Below are 15,059 nucleotides of genomic sequence, written 5' to 3' on the forward strand. Positions count from 1 at the left end.
GGTTTTTCAAGACAGGGTTTCTCTGTGGCTTTGGAGCCTGTCCTGGCACTAGCTCTGTAGACCAGGCTGGTCTCGAACTCACAGAGATCCGCCTGCCTCTGCCTCCCAAGTGCTGGGATTAAAGGCGTGTGCCACCATCGCCCGGCTCCCAGTTGCTTTTGGTCGGTCAGTGTTTCATCACAGTAATAGTGGGCCTACCTAAGACAACATGCATCAGCTCAGAGGGGCTAGGGACATGCCCATTGTCATAAAGCCATAGGGAGGGCACAGGGTGCAGGGTAGACGTCCCTGACCCTGAATTCCAGTCTTCCTTCAGCACAGCTGAATCAAGTGGGAGGGAAAGGGGCACAGCAGGCTTAGGAAGGGGCAGGGCCAGCTTGGGAGTGTCAGGGCCGCAGAGAGCACATCCCAAACACATCTGTGCCAGCAACAGTTGCACCCAAACATCCAGGACTCGCCATCCCCCGGTCCCCACGTCCCTACCGTCATTGTTTGTGTCCATCTGCCTGAAGATCTTGTCTGTTCGCTTCTCCGGCGTGGACTCGTCTTCGGGCATCTTCATCACGGAGGACACCATCTTGTAGATGGCCTGCAAAGGAGCATTCATGAGTGTGCGCAGGAGGACGGAGGACGGCACAGACAGGGCCGAGTGCTCCCTCTCTGTGGCGGGACCCTTCTCCGATCAGAACAAACCACAGAGACAAGATGCTGGGCAAAGAGCTGGAAAAGTTAGGTGGTGTTTAGGAGCACAGGATACAGCTCCGCTGGGATGGTGAAGTAACAGGACTCCCGGGACTCATGGGGGGGGATAGTGTTTGAAAGGTACAATGGATCTGGGGGGCTGGGAATGCTGAGGGGGGAGGTCACAGGGGCAAATGCAGTAAGCCTGGCCCACCTGTGGGTCCTGCACCTGCAGATTCAACAAACTGCAGATGGGAAATATTCTGGAAAAAGAAATATGACTGGAGGTGCAGACTTTTTCTTATTCCCTAATAATACAATGTAGTATTAGCACCTGTGCCTGCTGGGCCTAGCACTCTACACTTCTTTTTCCTTACTCATCTATTCCTTTATTTACTCGTGTGTGTGTGTGTGTGTGTGTGTGTGTGTGTGTGTGTGTGTGTGTGTAGATCAGAGACTGCTTGTGGGAGTTGGACGGCTTGCCCTGTGTGCGTCCTGGGAATCGAACTCAGGCTGTCAGGCTTGGCAGCAAGCACCTTTCCCTACAGAACCACCCCACTGGCCCAGACATAGAGATGATTTAAAGCACCAAGGCAGAAGGATGCAGGGGGCGCATGAGCATTGGTGCCACGCAGGACTTCCCACTCTGAGTTCTACAGGAGGCCCCGACCTACAGAGAAAGCTAAATTGTGTGTAAGTTATACATCTGTGTGCAAAAGACACCCATGCAGAGGCCAGAGGGGAAATACTGGTGTCCACCTCATTCCCTTTTGTCTTTGACTGAACCCAAAGCTTGCCATTTTTTTAGGCAATCTTGGCAGCAAGCTTCTGGGACAGGACTCACCTGTCCCCTAGTTCTGGGGTTACAGACATGCTCACCCACTCCTGGCTTTTACATGGGTGCTGGGATTTGAACTCTGGACTTCATGCTTGGGCATCAAGCACTCTTACCCACTGAGCCATTTCCCCAATTGCTCTGAAAATTCTTAAGCAATCACTTATCTAAGCCTCAGATCTCATTAAAAGCAGAAAATGACCTGTTTTTATAGGATTGGGGGATAAGCTTGATTGACGAGCTCGGTGGGGGCCTGATGTCTAGCAAGCGATCAATGAAAGCTTGGCTTTTATCATTACTTTTTTGCAAGGGCCTGCAGCCCTTTAGTGTACATGGGAGCAAGGGAGCTGAGGAGTGAGCTGGTATCATGGCGATCATAAAGAATACAGGGCTGGGCATGGGGGTGATGGCTGCCTGTGCTCCAGCTGGCCCTGCCAATGCCAGTACCTGAACTATCTCCAGCATCTCACTGCGGCTGATGTAACCGTTGCCGTCCAGGTCGTACATGCTGAAGGCCCACTTGAGCTTCTGCTCCAGCTTGCCCCGAGAGGTCACACTCAGCGCGATGATGAACTCCCGGAAGTCGATGGTGCCGTCGCTGTTGGTGTCAAAGGTGCGAAAGACGTGCTCGGCGAACTTGGAGGCGTCGCCGTAGGGGAAGAAGTTGGCGTAGATCTTCTTGAATTCGTCCACCGTCAGGTGGCCGGTGGGACAGTCCTTGAGGAAGCCCTTGTACCACTCCTGCAGCTCGTGGTCAGTGAACTCCGTGTGCTCCCGCAGGTCCTGCAGGACTTCAGGCCGCAGTTTGCTGTTCTGCTTGCCCATGGCAGCTGGCAGTGGAGACTAAGCCTGCAAGACACAAGGTCCGGCTTCCTATCATATCCCACCAACAAGCTGGCTAAGCAAGGTCCCTGTGTGTCCAGTGCTATGGGCCGGAGGAATTCAAGACCAGGATTGCGCAAACTCCAACTTTGAGCATGTCTTGGACGCCTCTGGTCAGAAAGTATACAATGGTTTTACACAACATGGCAGGCAACAGAATATGCCAAGAAAGAAAAAAGACGGTCCTTTGGAATAAGACAATCCCTTCTGCTTATGAGCTTGGGCAAAAGGGCAACATGAACCCAACTTAGACAACGTTTTCTCTTGGGGCATTTTGTGTGTGTGTGTGTGTGTGTGTGTGTGTGTGTGTGTGTGTTCATGTCAGATACCTGCTAATGCCACATAGTAAATGAGGCTTGGACAGGTGGGTAGTGGTGGCCCGTGTTCCCATCCAACACAGCTCGGTTACATTTATAGGCGGACTGACATCCGTCCTAAGTGAACTCAGGGAAGGGTTAATGATGGCTGAGAGTGGGTGCCTGGCTCTGGCCTTTGGAAGCTTTACTTCACTATCCACACGCCTAACTCTCTTAGCAATGTTGCCTATCAACCCCATTCCTACCCAGATTGTCAGGGAGGAATAGTGTTTCACGGGGACTCGGATATTCTTAATAGAGCTTTGAAACATTGGCAGGATGAGGCGGCTTCAGATCCTCCCAGACCCCATGCCCCCTGCCCACCATCGACCGGGAAGGGTCACCAGCCAACATCATGCTGTTTTTATTCCCAGGAGAGGGGCACCTGGAAATCCGTAGGGAGTCTCCGCTCTTTATCCTGCCTGAGATATTGCTCTAGCGGGGAGGATCTAGAATTAGGATCGATTGGGAAATGTCGGTCTGAATGTTAACAGTTGAAACAGGCCCCCGTGGACATCCAGGCCTGTGCTCCATCGGAAAGCCTTTCCCACTCGGTCTCCCACGAGGCCTACGTGTGAGATGCTGGGGTAATTTGCCGCTGGACATTAACACTGCTCTCACTTCACTTCCTCAGTTGTGCTTTCCTCCTTCGGCAGTAACACAAGGCAGGGCTCAGCCGGTTTTGGCATATAAAGAATGAGGGTGGGTGGGTGTCCCCTTCCCAAGTCTCAAAGGAAACCACTCTGAACTGTTTCGAGGCTCGTGAATCCCAAACAATGTGTGCTGGATCCTGTTAAGGGGGATGAGACCCACACACTTCAGTACTGTTCGTCACATCTGTCCCCTTTCTTCACCTCCCTCCCAGGTTGTTGGCTTTGTATATACATGTTTTATTTTACTTATCTATATGACTATGATACCTTTAAACTTCCTTGTCCAACACAGACACCTTGATAGTGCCTTTGAAAAAACACAAGACTTATCTAAACACACCCCCCGCCTATACAGATAACTGGTGCCCATAAGCATCTCAAACGTCCATCTTAATATCCTATTAAGAAATAACTGTCAATTGAGCTGACTGGTGGCTCACACCTGGAATTCCAGAACAGGCAGGAGGGTCAGGAGTTCAAGGCAAGTCTGGGCTACTTGAGACCCTGTCTGAGAGAGAAGGTGTACGAGAGCACGTGACAAATGTTGCAGTTTGTGAAAGCAACAAAGGCAGATGTACCTGGGTGTGGAGGCCACCTCTGGAAGAACTTACTAGAAATGGGAACGTTGGCTGGAGAGAGGGCTAGATAGATAGGGACCTTGAATGGTTTTTTTGCTGTGTTCCCCTTTGTAATTTTATTTGTTGATTTATTGATGTTTTCTGATATAGGGTCTCCTCTAGCCCAGGCTGGCCTCAAACTCACAATGTAGCTGAGTAATTTTTACACTCCTCACCTTCCAGGGGTCACAGGTGTGTGCCACCATGCCTGGCTGTATCTGCAATTTTAAGAATGCTGAACCGTGTCCACATTTTTTCCCTTTTTTTTCTTCTTCAATGTTTTGAAAATATTTATTTGATTGTGTATGATAGTTGTATTCCTATATATATGGCGTGTGTGCCTGGTACCTACAGGGGCCAGACTAGGAGGCCGGATCCCCTGGAACTAGAGTTACAGAAATTGTGAGCCACTTTGTGGGTATTTGTAGTAGGGAACTCTGGAAGCGGGGCCGTGTGCTTTTTACATTGGCATAAATAGTAATAAGAGGCCACTCCCAGGTGGGCGGGTAACTTAAAGGCTACTGGCGGCAGGAATTAGAAACTGAACTGAACTGGGGTCCTCTGCAAGAACAGCAAGAACCACATCTCCAACCCGGCCCCTTAGTTTACACCGTCTATTCAAGGAACAAACACACAAACCACAGGAGCCCAGCCTCTGTTCCTTGGCTGGGGTGTCAAGTCTAAGAACCTCCAGACTGACAGAACAGGACGGTCTAGGCTCAGCCCTGTCTGTGAGGACAGGGAATATGGGGGGGAGTAGAGCACTGGGTGGTGGCTCACACCTTGAATCCCAGCACCCGAAGGCAGAAGCAAGCAGATCTCTGTGAGTTCAAGGTCAGCTAGTGCTACACAGAGAAACCGCGTATCAAAAAAAAAAAAAAAAAAAAAGTAGGGTACTGGAAGAACTTATAAAGAGACACAGAGTCTCTCCCTGTGATGGCTGAGTACCAGATTCTTTCTCTTTCTACACTCAGCTCCCGGCTCACAGCCCCGCTTCAATCGGGGGTTACAGCCCCCTCTTTCTGCTTCACCTACAGGTCCACCTTAAATCAGCCAACCTCTCCCTGGCCGATGACCAGAAGCTACATCCACATCTGCCCAGGAGCCCACTGAGGCCACCTTCTCCAGCTGCAGGAGGACAGATGTGGTCGCTGTCACTGAGGGGTCACAGCAGGTCTAAGGTGAGCACCTAGGTGAGGAGCCGGCTGCCCTCCAGGGGGCCCACTACCCAGGGCTCTGACTCACCCCACCAGTCGGAGTAAGAGCACGTTGGGATTCTTTGGGAAGAGATAGCAATGCCCTAGTTTTATTGCGGGTGATTCATTTTGGAAACTCAATTAACAAGACGCACATAAAACTGAAGCCACACCGGAACACGGAAGTGGGGATAAGAATAGGGCCGATGACAATGGGAAGGCAGGGCACTTGGAGAGGGCTGGTCTAAAGAATCCCTAAGTGGAGTCGGATAAGAGGTCTAAAAAGGAGCTGCCCAGGGGTCCTCTAGGAATAGGATTGGGAAGGGAGGGAGGGTCGTCACTCTCAATGAGGGCGGGCCCTCAGTAAGCCCTCAGGCTTGAGACACAACTGTAGGAAACAAGGTTAGCAGTGGGACCCCAGAGAACAGGGAAGAGGTTGGGGCCATAGGAGGTGAGAGGCAGGGAAGCAGGGTTGGACTGAGCTGGGGGTGGAGCTCCTGCTCAGATACTAATATTGGGGATAGCTGGCCCTAGACCCAGAGGAAGTGTGTGGCTACAAGGCCCTAGCCACTGAGCCATTCTCACAGGGAGACTTACAATGTGTCTGTCTCGGGACTGGGGTCCACTAGACACTTCACATATCAGGTACATCCTGCTAACAAGGACGCTGACCCCCAGGGAGCTGCAGAACCTCTCATTCCAGCTTGCCTGGCTATGGGACTGTGTGGGCACCAGGGAGGGCAATGTGGTCCTAGCAGCACTGCTGTCACAGCCTGCCCAGTGCCTGTGGCTCCTCTTCCCGATCAGCCGCCCTACACAGCCTGGCTGCAGCCCCTTGGTTTCCAGTTCACGGCTCAGCATCCCCTTGCCTCGTTGAACACACGCCGCTGCTGTGTCGGTGATTTATCATCCTACTGATGCTACCAAAATGCCAAGCTCCTTGCACCCGCTCTGCGGATGTCTGCAGAGAGGAAGCCACCATGCAGAGAGCCTCGGCGTTTGCTGGAGGACATGCTTGATTTCCGGGCTCCTTCCCAAGTATCCCAGAGGCAGCAGCTCCCGACCTCAGCGCTGTGCCTCTGCCCACCCTTCATCATCTTCCCGCTGTCAGGCTGCTTGGCAGAATGGGTGGGGTGCTTTGTGTTGGTTTGGGACACTCTTGCTATTGTGGATATGGTACACACACCCTTGCTTTCAGACTTCAATATTTTGGGGACAGGAAGGTCTTTAACAAAGCTCGCAACCCAGTAGAGCCCAAGTAGCCCTCTTTGGATGCAAAGATGGAAGGCTCACTCAAGAGCCTCCAAATCATGCATCAGGGCTATTCCTGAGGCTCCGAGGCTCCAGGGATGTAGAAGAGGGAAGAGGACCAGTCTGGGCCTCAGGACTAGCTCTGAGAAGATCAATGGCTTTAAGTTCTGCTCCTGCATCCACATTTCTTCAAAGAAAGAGTGGTAGCAATGTAAACAAGTCTGGCTATCTTAACCCAGGACTGACAGATAAGTGGTATGGACACGGAGGAAGAGAGGGTAAGACTGGTCCTTTTCTGTAACTTCAGTAAAGAAGGGCACTAGACAAAGCCCCTGCCCTGGAGGGACTACATGGAGCAGAGTCCTCCCGCCCTGCCAGGCCCCACTGTATCCACATGGACAAACACAGCTCACTGATGCCCAGCACTGCTGAAATGCATGCATGTCCAGCAGCCAGCCAGCCTGAGTCATAGAAACCCTCAGCTCAAGTGTGATCAGTGACATGGACACCTCTTCTCACTCCAAAGGGGAGGAGGATTCTGTACAGAGACTTGGGACAGAGGAACACAGTCAGAGAATGGGATAGCCGGAGCGCCGAAGCGATGGTAAGAGAGCAGACTCCCTGTAGCAAGAGCCCCACACCCGTCCTTCCTGGCATGTGGAACCTTGGGCTGCTAAGACAGCTTTGGGTAGCTCTCCAGAGAAGCCCACTTTCCAGTGGGTGGGCAGTGCCTGACTTAGCATTTCCCAGGCTCTCAGGCTCTTGAAGAGAATCTTGAGTCACCTCGGGTTGTAGTCCCCCACTCTCTAGTGCCCTGGGCTTCCACGGCACATTCCTAGGCAGAGAACTATGTGGTTTACCTAGGAAGATGGCATTAAGAGTCAAAATGGAAGGCCAAAGAGGATGCTGGGAGATGATGGAGGCTCTAGGGAGGACTGGACAGAGATTCCAGCACAAGGGACTCTCACTCGGCTCAGCTAGGAGTCAACAGAATTGTTCCACTGAGGAAGACAGAAGAGCCAGTGGGGATTGCCTAGGAAGATGCATTAAGAGTCAAAACGGAAGGCCAAAGAGGATGCTGGGAGACGATGGAGGCTCCAGTGAGGACTGGACAGAGATTCCAACACAAGGGGTCTCACTCGGCTCAGCTGGGGGTTGGCAGAGCCGTCCCACAAGGCAGACCATGGGCAGGCGGACTGTGACTAGAGCCAGGCTCCATCCTTTGGGCTGGACTCAATCCTGGGCCCCTTCCCTGCCAACAACCTGAATGGCAGTGAGTTTCCAAGTGCACTTAGCTGGTATCTGCTGAAGCTCCTGGCCAGCAAAGTGGCTGCCATAGCCACATCACAAGATGGCCTCTTGATGCTCACTTCCACGAAACGGTTAAGTGGAGCCCACAAATGCTGGCAGCTTCACACTTACATCCTGGCACTCATTCACAGTGCCTAACAAAGACCTGGATAAAATATTTAATACAAAAGACCTCATTTTAGCTCTCTTGGAGGCACTCAGGCGGCGGCAGCCGAGGATGTTAAATGGGCTCGGTGCCACGCGCCCCATGACCCTCTGTTCTTCATTAAGCAACCGAGCCAGCCTTATTGATGTTCAGCTGTCTAGGAAAATACCTGGCAAAATACAAACCCTTCTGCAGGGACAGAGCATCACTGTGGATGCTTCCCAGAAGGAGGACCCACCTAGCCCCGGCCATCAGATGAACCCAGGCTTCATTGATCAGACAGCCCTGCTTTCATCTTTTAGGGGGTGAGGGATGAGGGTCCTCGGGAAGAACACTTCATATTCTTAAAACTAGGGCTTCTAGCAGACAGACAGCAGCCTTCTTAGAGCGTGGAGGACATGGAGTCCAAATTGACTTCACCGTAATGGGAATTGGAGGAGAGAGCTAACAGTTCCCACACCCTCTCCCTGGGTCTCTGTTCTCTGTTCTGCTTCTCTCTCTCGCTCTCATTGTCTTTAACACACTGAAGTAAAGGGAAGTAAACAAGCAGCCGGGGAGCTCTATGAAAACGCAGGTCAATAAGCCTTGCTGATGGTGTCGTTCCGCTGATCGCCCAGAGAGGCCCTTGGGAAGCCAGTGCTCCAGTGTCCCATTAGCCACAGCTGAACGCTGGCTGGAAACACGAGTGGCCGTTCCCTCCACTGCTGAAAGTGCTCCCATCAGTCAGCCCGCTAAAGCTCGGGGCTGCTAGACAGACGCTGGAGGAAGATGGTGGGGATTGGGTACAAAATCCCGAGGAAGTCAACTACGTTCTTCCGCATGGTGACCCGCAGATGAATGTTCCTCCTGTTGATGAGACCCCGTCTTGGGGGTGACTGTATTTTCCAGAACAACTTGGACCTCTGTCCTGTTTTTCTCCAGATAGGGAGGTGAGACTCCAGCAGCCTGCGGCCCCCTGCTGTATTGCAGCTCTCTGCAGAGTGGCAATCAGCTGTCCTGATAAGGGTAACAGAAGATGCACTGAGGCCAGACGGACACTAGAGGGCGCAGGATAGCAGAGTGACACCCGTTTCTATCTCCAAACCAGGCAAGACAGCATAGTGGGTCTAAACCATCAACCAGTGGGTCATGACCCCAAGGTGTCAAATGACCCTTTTACAGGGGTCGCCTAAGATCATCCTGCATATCATATATTTACATTATGATTTATAACAGTAGCAACTGAAAGTAATTTTATGGTGGGGGGGTCACCATAGCACAAGGAACTATATTAAAGGGTCATAGCCTTAGGAAGGTTGAGAATCACTGTTCCAAACTCATACAGGCCTGCAGGGTAAAATATACAGGATTTGGGCATGTTTGGAATATAATGGGTTAAATCAAGCAGGTTGTGGACATTGCTCATCCCCGTTTCTTTCCTCTTTCCATGTGGTTGTAGGAAAATCTCATCTTACATATGCATATAGCTGTCCACTTCTGGTGGACAGTGCCGGGCAGCACCAAGCGATGGTACTGACGACGCTGGAGCTAATGCCGCCAGACAGAGATTCATTTCCCTGTCCATTAGCACCCTACGGTGTCCTGTGCTGCTTTCGCTCGCTGATGCCACGTGTGAAAGATAATGTTTGCATCTCAGTCCTTATCAGGTCCACAGCCCTAGCTTGTGGGGACCTCTTAGGGAAGCCAGCTGCAAGGGACCTGAAGCCTGACCCCAGTCAGGAGGCAGAGGGCTGCAGTAAGAGAGGCTCCCTCCCCTTCTGAGTGACAATAGTCACCCCCTGTGAGATCTAGGGGAGGCAGGGTGTTGTGGGTGTACCCAGATGCAAAGCCAGCCTGCCACCGGAGTCACAGAGCCAGGTCTCAGCTGGAGCCGCTCCAGGCCAGGACTTGTCACTGCAAACTCTTCCTGACTCCTGAACCATTTCCCAGGGTCTCATACTCTCAACTCCCCCAAACCTCAGTGATTCTAAGAAAAAGGGGAGGCAAGGCTAGCAAGATGGCTCCTCGGGTAAAGGCCCAAGCCACCAACCCTGAGGAAACCTACATGTGGGAAGGAGAACAGAATCCAAGTTGTCCTCTCCAACACATACACACTGCGACACTTCCCATCACACACGAACTGATACATAAATGTCACCCTTAAACAGCCAAGGGGAAGTGTAATGTCAGAAAGAGAAAGGGGGCAGCTAGCAAGGCTGCATGGGAAGCCCCACCCTGCGTGACTTCCCCCGCACTCTCCCACCTGAAAGACTCCACATGAGTTAGGGAACAGGAAGAGGTGGAGAAAAAAGGAAACCCCCAAGAGGAAACTGCCACCATAACAGGAAGAGGGCCCTGCGGTGGCTTCTCCTCCTGGGTCACACCCACTCCAGCCTCCCAGGAAGCTCCTACTCCCCTACTGCACTCAGACACAAACATCATCTCTCTCTCCCTGGGGGGCAGGTTTCCCAGACTCCACAATCACTGTCCTCAGCACCATGATGGGACTTGCTACCTTCTCTCAGCACCTCAACTTTCAGGGCATCATTTGTTTGATTTTCTCCCCAATAGACCCTAGTAAGAATGTTTCAGCCCCAGGACCTTTGCATGGACAGTCCTCCACTAAGGTGCCCTTTCCTGTATCAGAGAATTTCTTCAGCATTGGGGCTGCTTCCTGGGGAAGCCTCTAGGATTCATGCACACATATGCACACGCACACGTATGCATGTTTGCCCCATTAGCATGTGCAGAGCACAGAGCTTGACATCAGGGTGTGATTTTTTTTTTCCTTTTTAAAAATAACTTACTTCTATTCATGTGTATGTCTGTGGGACACATGCTCAGAGAGGTCAGGAGATGAGGTCAGAGCCCTGGAGCTCGAATTACGGGCAGCTTAAAACTGCAGCATATGAGTGCTGGAAACCGAACTCGGGTTCTCTGGAAGAGCAGAACTTGTTCTTAGCCATGGAGCTCTCTCCAGCTCCCAGGATGATTTTTACTTTTCAATCCCTCTCTACCTCGCTGTGGTTTTGTTTCCCTCCTCTCAGCTCCACCTCACGTGTTTGAGTCAGGGTTCTCTGAACCTCGATGACTATGTGCTGTTTCATCTAGACTAGCTGACCAGAAGGACCCTGGGGTCAGGCTCCCCCCTGCATCCCCCCCCCCTGCCCTGTCTCCATCCTCCAGCACGGGTCTCACAGAGCATGGTACCCAGGAGAATGAAGAACTCTTCCCACCCTCCCAAGCGCTCCAGCACGTGTGACCTCCAGGATTAGGGACACAGGAATGTGAGGGACAAGGATGACAAAGTGGCCTCTTTAGATGTGCAGTTACAGAAGGCACATCTTGGTTTGGTCTTCTAGAAACCTCCACTCGCTGGCACAGACACAGCAGGGGAGACACTCAGAGGCATTTGTCACTAGGAGATGGCTCACAAGTCAGATGTGGCTGTCCCTTCGATTGGACAACCCAGGTATGGGGTCCCAAGTAAGGCTTCCTGCTCCTTCCCATGAGGTTACCAACCAAGGAGCTCTGGGTGGTGATGGGACTGCTTCTGAATGGGACCAGTGGGACATCTGGGCACTTAGTTACCAGCGGGGGGTGGGGGGTGGAGAGGGGAAGGCAAAGACCAGTGTGTAAGTGCCAGGGCCAAATCTAGGGAGAGCATACTGCTCTACAGCATTTAAGAGCGGCCCTGTGAGGAAGTGACAGAATCTGGCTAACGTGGAACACAACCGAGAATATGACCAGCCCAGTCACACCAGGAACTAACTGGCAATGGGGAGAGCTGGAAAGACATGGAAGGTAAGGCATGTCCAGCCCCCGACTTTCCTTCCTAATGGCCAGCTTTGTAGAAAAGAAACCTTGGCGGATTAGCTAGTTAAAAAAAGCTCAGGACCCCAGAGATGAAGCTCAAGGCTGAGCCACAGGAATGAACACATCATATAGACACAGTCTTATTCCCGGGGACCGAGTATACAAAAGCTCTGAATAGCCCCGCCCCACAATCCTTGTTTTTGAGACAGGGTCTCGGGTATCCCAGGCTGGACATGAACTGGACCTGAACTCCTAGCCTCCTGCCTCCATTTCCCGAGGGTTGGGAATTAGAGCCATGCACCACTGTATCCATTTTGTGCAAGCATGCTACCAACAGCCCCAACCCCAGCCTATTCTCCCTTTGCTTCTCCTGATAGCCTTTCTACAACGCTCAGTCCACTGAGATCAGCGGTGCACAGCATGCTTTGTGTGCTCTTTTGAAGGGCGTGTAAGACTGCAAGCTGGAGAGGGGCAGAGACTTCGGTTTCCTCCCCTCAGCCCCTCTGCAGGTGGAAGCCTTGTGTAGTCAGTTCTGGTGGGAAGAAGCCAGCAGAGGCCTCTCTGTCTTGCTGCCCGGCATCCAGGCTCAGATCCGCACACCAGGCTTGGTGCAGAAGGTTCTTTGGGGATCCTGGATCTGCTGTGGAAAGACTCACACATGGATTCCTGAATGGGTGGGATGATAGTTCATATCAACGATGCTCTGAGGCTGGAAGCCAACAAGAGCCTTTCCCTAGGGGACAAGGGAATGGGACAGGTCTTCCAGGACTGGTTCTATGTAGCTAGTGACTTAGGCTTCCCTGGCCAGTGGCCAGTACCAAACACTCCTGGGAGGGCCTAGAAGGAATCCCAGGGCACTGAGCCAGACCTAGCATCCAGCAGGGCAGAGTACTTCTCATGGCTCCTGACCAAGCCTCTCTAAAGGGGACTGCGGTTCACTGTGCCAGGCCACCGTGGAGCATGTGGGCTTAGTTGCTGGGTCAGTCCCTTCTAGCCATTTGCTCCTGGCTGGCTCACCTTCTCTGACTCCCATCCTCCCAACTGTAAACTGAGAGCGGAGGTCCCTGCCTGTAGAGTTTACAGCGTAACTATTTCTATGACAGGAAGGGAAGTGGAAGCTACGAGGAGACGGAGACAAACTGAAACGCCGGGCAAAAGAATGGTGGTGGAAATGGCTGGGCTTTGCCTGGGTCGATCCCAGGCTCGGTCAACGAGCTCCATCAGAGTTCTGAGCAGCATGAGGCGGAGGCCGGAAAAGCTCCTCTTGCCGGTCACATCTAGAGCAGTGGCATTAAAAGCTGCGTCCCGTGCTGGCAGAGAGCCTGGGGTCACAGAGATCTGGACACATCCCTGGGGTGGAGCCATTGATGTTCTAACTTGTGTACTTCAGAGAGGAAACAGGGGAAAGGAAGGAAGGACGCAGCCAGGCTAACAACAGGGCAGGGACTGTGGAGGCTCACACTGGCTAAGGTTAGGGTTAGTACAGGGCCCAGGCATCAAGAGTTTGCCTGGTACAGCGGTGGGGCTCCAGGAGGAAGAAAGCCCCTTCTCTAATGTTAGGGTGTGTGCTGGAAACCCCATGACCACTGTTTGGGAATGGGTCCCTATTGTGAGGGATAGGGGCCCTTGGTACACATTGCAAAGCTATACACACACACACACACACACACACACGCTTTCCTCACACAGTGACTACCCAAAGGTCCCCATCCCTCCTTTTCCCAGTGACAGTCCAGGAGAAACAGCTGTCAGGAGGAGTCCCCAGAGCACCAGGTTGGACTGGGTAGGATTTTCCCCTGGGAACTCCTACTCTGACAATGAGTTCACTCATTCACACACACACACACACACTCCTTCCTCTGCTGTTTCTCCCATTACCAAAAGTGCATAGATTTGGCCCAAATCTTGGGCAATGGGGAAATGCTGACTGGTGAAAGGGGAATTCCCAGAGGGAGCCGCGGTGTGCTCAGAGGCAAATGGCAGGAAAGAGAGAGCGTGGAATGTGTTACCTTGGGGGCACGCGTGGGGTGCAGGAGCCCCTCACAACTCTTAAGTTCCAGGAGCACGTAGGCACAGGTTTTGGGACCAAAGGTCTCTGTCTGCTCTGGGCCTGTTACCTCTCCAGGCACACTGAGGGGTGCGATCAATGACTCACAATATTTACTCAACAGTAACAGAATTGGCATAGAACAACACGGAACAGTCTGGAACATACTAGGACAACTCGGAACAGTCTAGAAAAGTACAGAACAATGTGAGGATGAATGAGGGAAGTGAGGAGGAGGGGAAGAGACGGAAAGAGGAATAAACACCATCAAACCCAGATTCCTTTCTTGAAGGTTGGTTCAAGTTTACAGTCTGGATGAAAAACACAAAGCTACTGGGATGTATAGCTGTTTGTAACTGCGGGTTAAAATGCCCATACTAGCCCGGGTACCCTGATCACTGCCAGCCTCAGAAAGGTCTGGGAAGGCTTCCCTTGACACTCTTCCCTCCAGAGGCTCCTGGCCAGTTCTGTCCCTGAGCAGCTGGATCCCAGGACAGGTTTCCCATCTAGACTCCTAAGTCCCTTTCTCGTGTCCCTCCTGTCCGGGAGGTTCACTGCTCCCTGCTGACAGAAGAAAGCTACATTCCTCCCAGTAACCCCCCCCCCCACCTGAGTGACGTCTAGATTCCCAACTCCTAGCTCCCCAGTGAACTGGAGCAGTCTGAATTCATGCACCTCAAGTGAATGGGCTTTGACCATTCACTAATAACACGCCCCAGATAGAAGCTAACAAAGAAGAAATGTCACCTTAAATGTTACGGCTGTGTGTTAACACATGGTTCTGTCCTCAGGACAAGGGACCCCGGTGATAGGTGGTCTCCAAAGGAGCTTGTAGATTGGGGGTGGCCCCAAACTATTTTTTTTTTAGTTTTTCGAGACAGGGTTTCTCTGTAGCTTTGGAGCCTGTCCTGGCACTAGCTCTTGTAGACCAGGCTGGCCTAGAACTCACAGATATCCGCCTGCCTCTGCCTCCCGAGTGCTGGGATTAAAGGTGTGCACCACTATCGCCCAGCCCCAGTAACAGGCTTTAACTGAATACCTAGTATATGAAACCCCAGGGCAGAGCCGGGAGATGCACTGGAGAGACCTGGGCCCTCTCCTTATGTGTGGAGCCTGTGTCTGTCCTGCCAGGTCATATCCAGGCAGGTGGTGGGCAGAGGGTGGCGACACAGAGGTTGAGTTTCAAGATGAACCAACTGCCCCGCCTCCACCCCCAGGGCACAAGGCTGGATTCCAGTTCCCCAGGGCACAGCTGGGACAGATCTTATGACCAATTAACATACAACCAAA

General features: G+C 52.3%; 1 protein-coding gene across 2 annotated transcripts in view; it reads right to left on the bottom strand.

Moving 5' to 3' along the window:
- Hpcal1 (hippocalcin like 1) overlaps positions 1 to 15,059 on the bottom strand; it is a 102,558-nt gene that overhangs the window by 4,123 nt on the left and 83,376 nt on the right. For both annotated transcript variants that reach the window (XM_050141906.1, XM_050141907.1), the window contains exons 3-4: positions 1,964 to 2,365; positions 484 to 589 (exon numbers count right to left, since the gene is read on the bottom strand). In XM_050141906.1, the coding sequence (XP_049997863.1) occupies positions 484 to 589; positions 1,964 to 2,341 (484 nt within the window). In that variant the 5' untranslated portion in view covers positions 2,342 to 2,365. The remainder of the gene's footprint in view (positions 1 to 483; positions 590 to 1,963; positions 2,366 to 15,059) is intronic.

The sequence above is a fragment of the Alexandromys fortis genome, unplaced genomic scaffold, assembly GCF_014885135.2.
Source record: "Alexandromys fortis isolate MF-2015 unplaced genomic scaffold, M_Fortis_MF-2015_v1.1 scaffold_30, whole genome shotgun sequence".
Classification (NCBI taxonomy): Eukaryota; Metazoa; Chordata; class Mammalia; order Rodentia; family Cricetidae; genus Alexandromys; species Alexandromys fortis.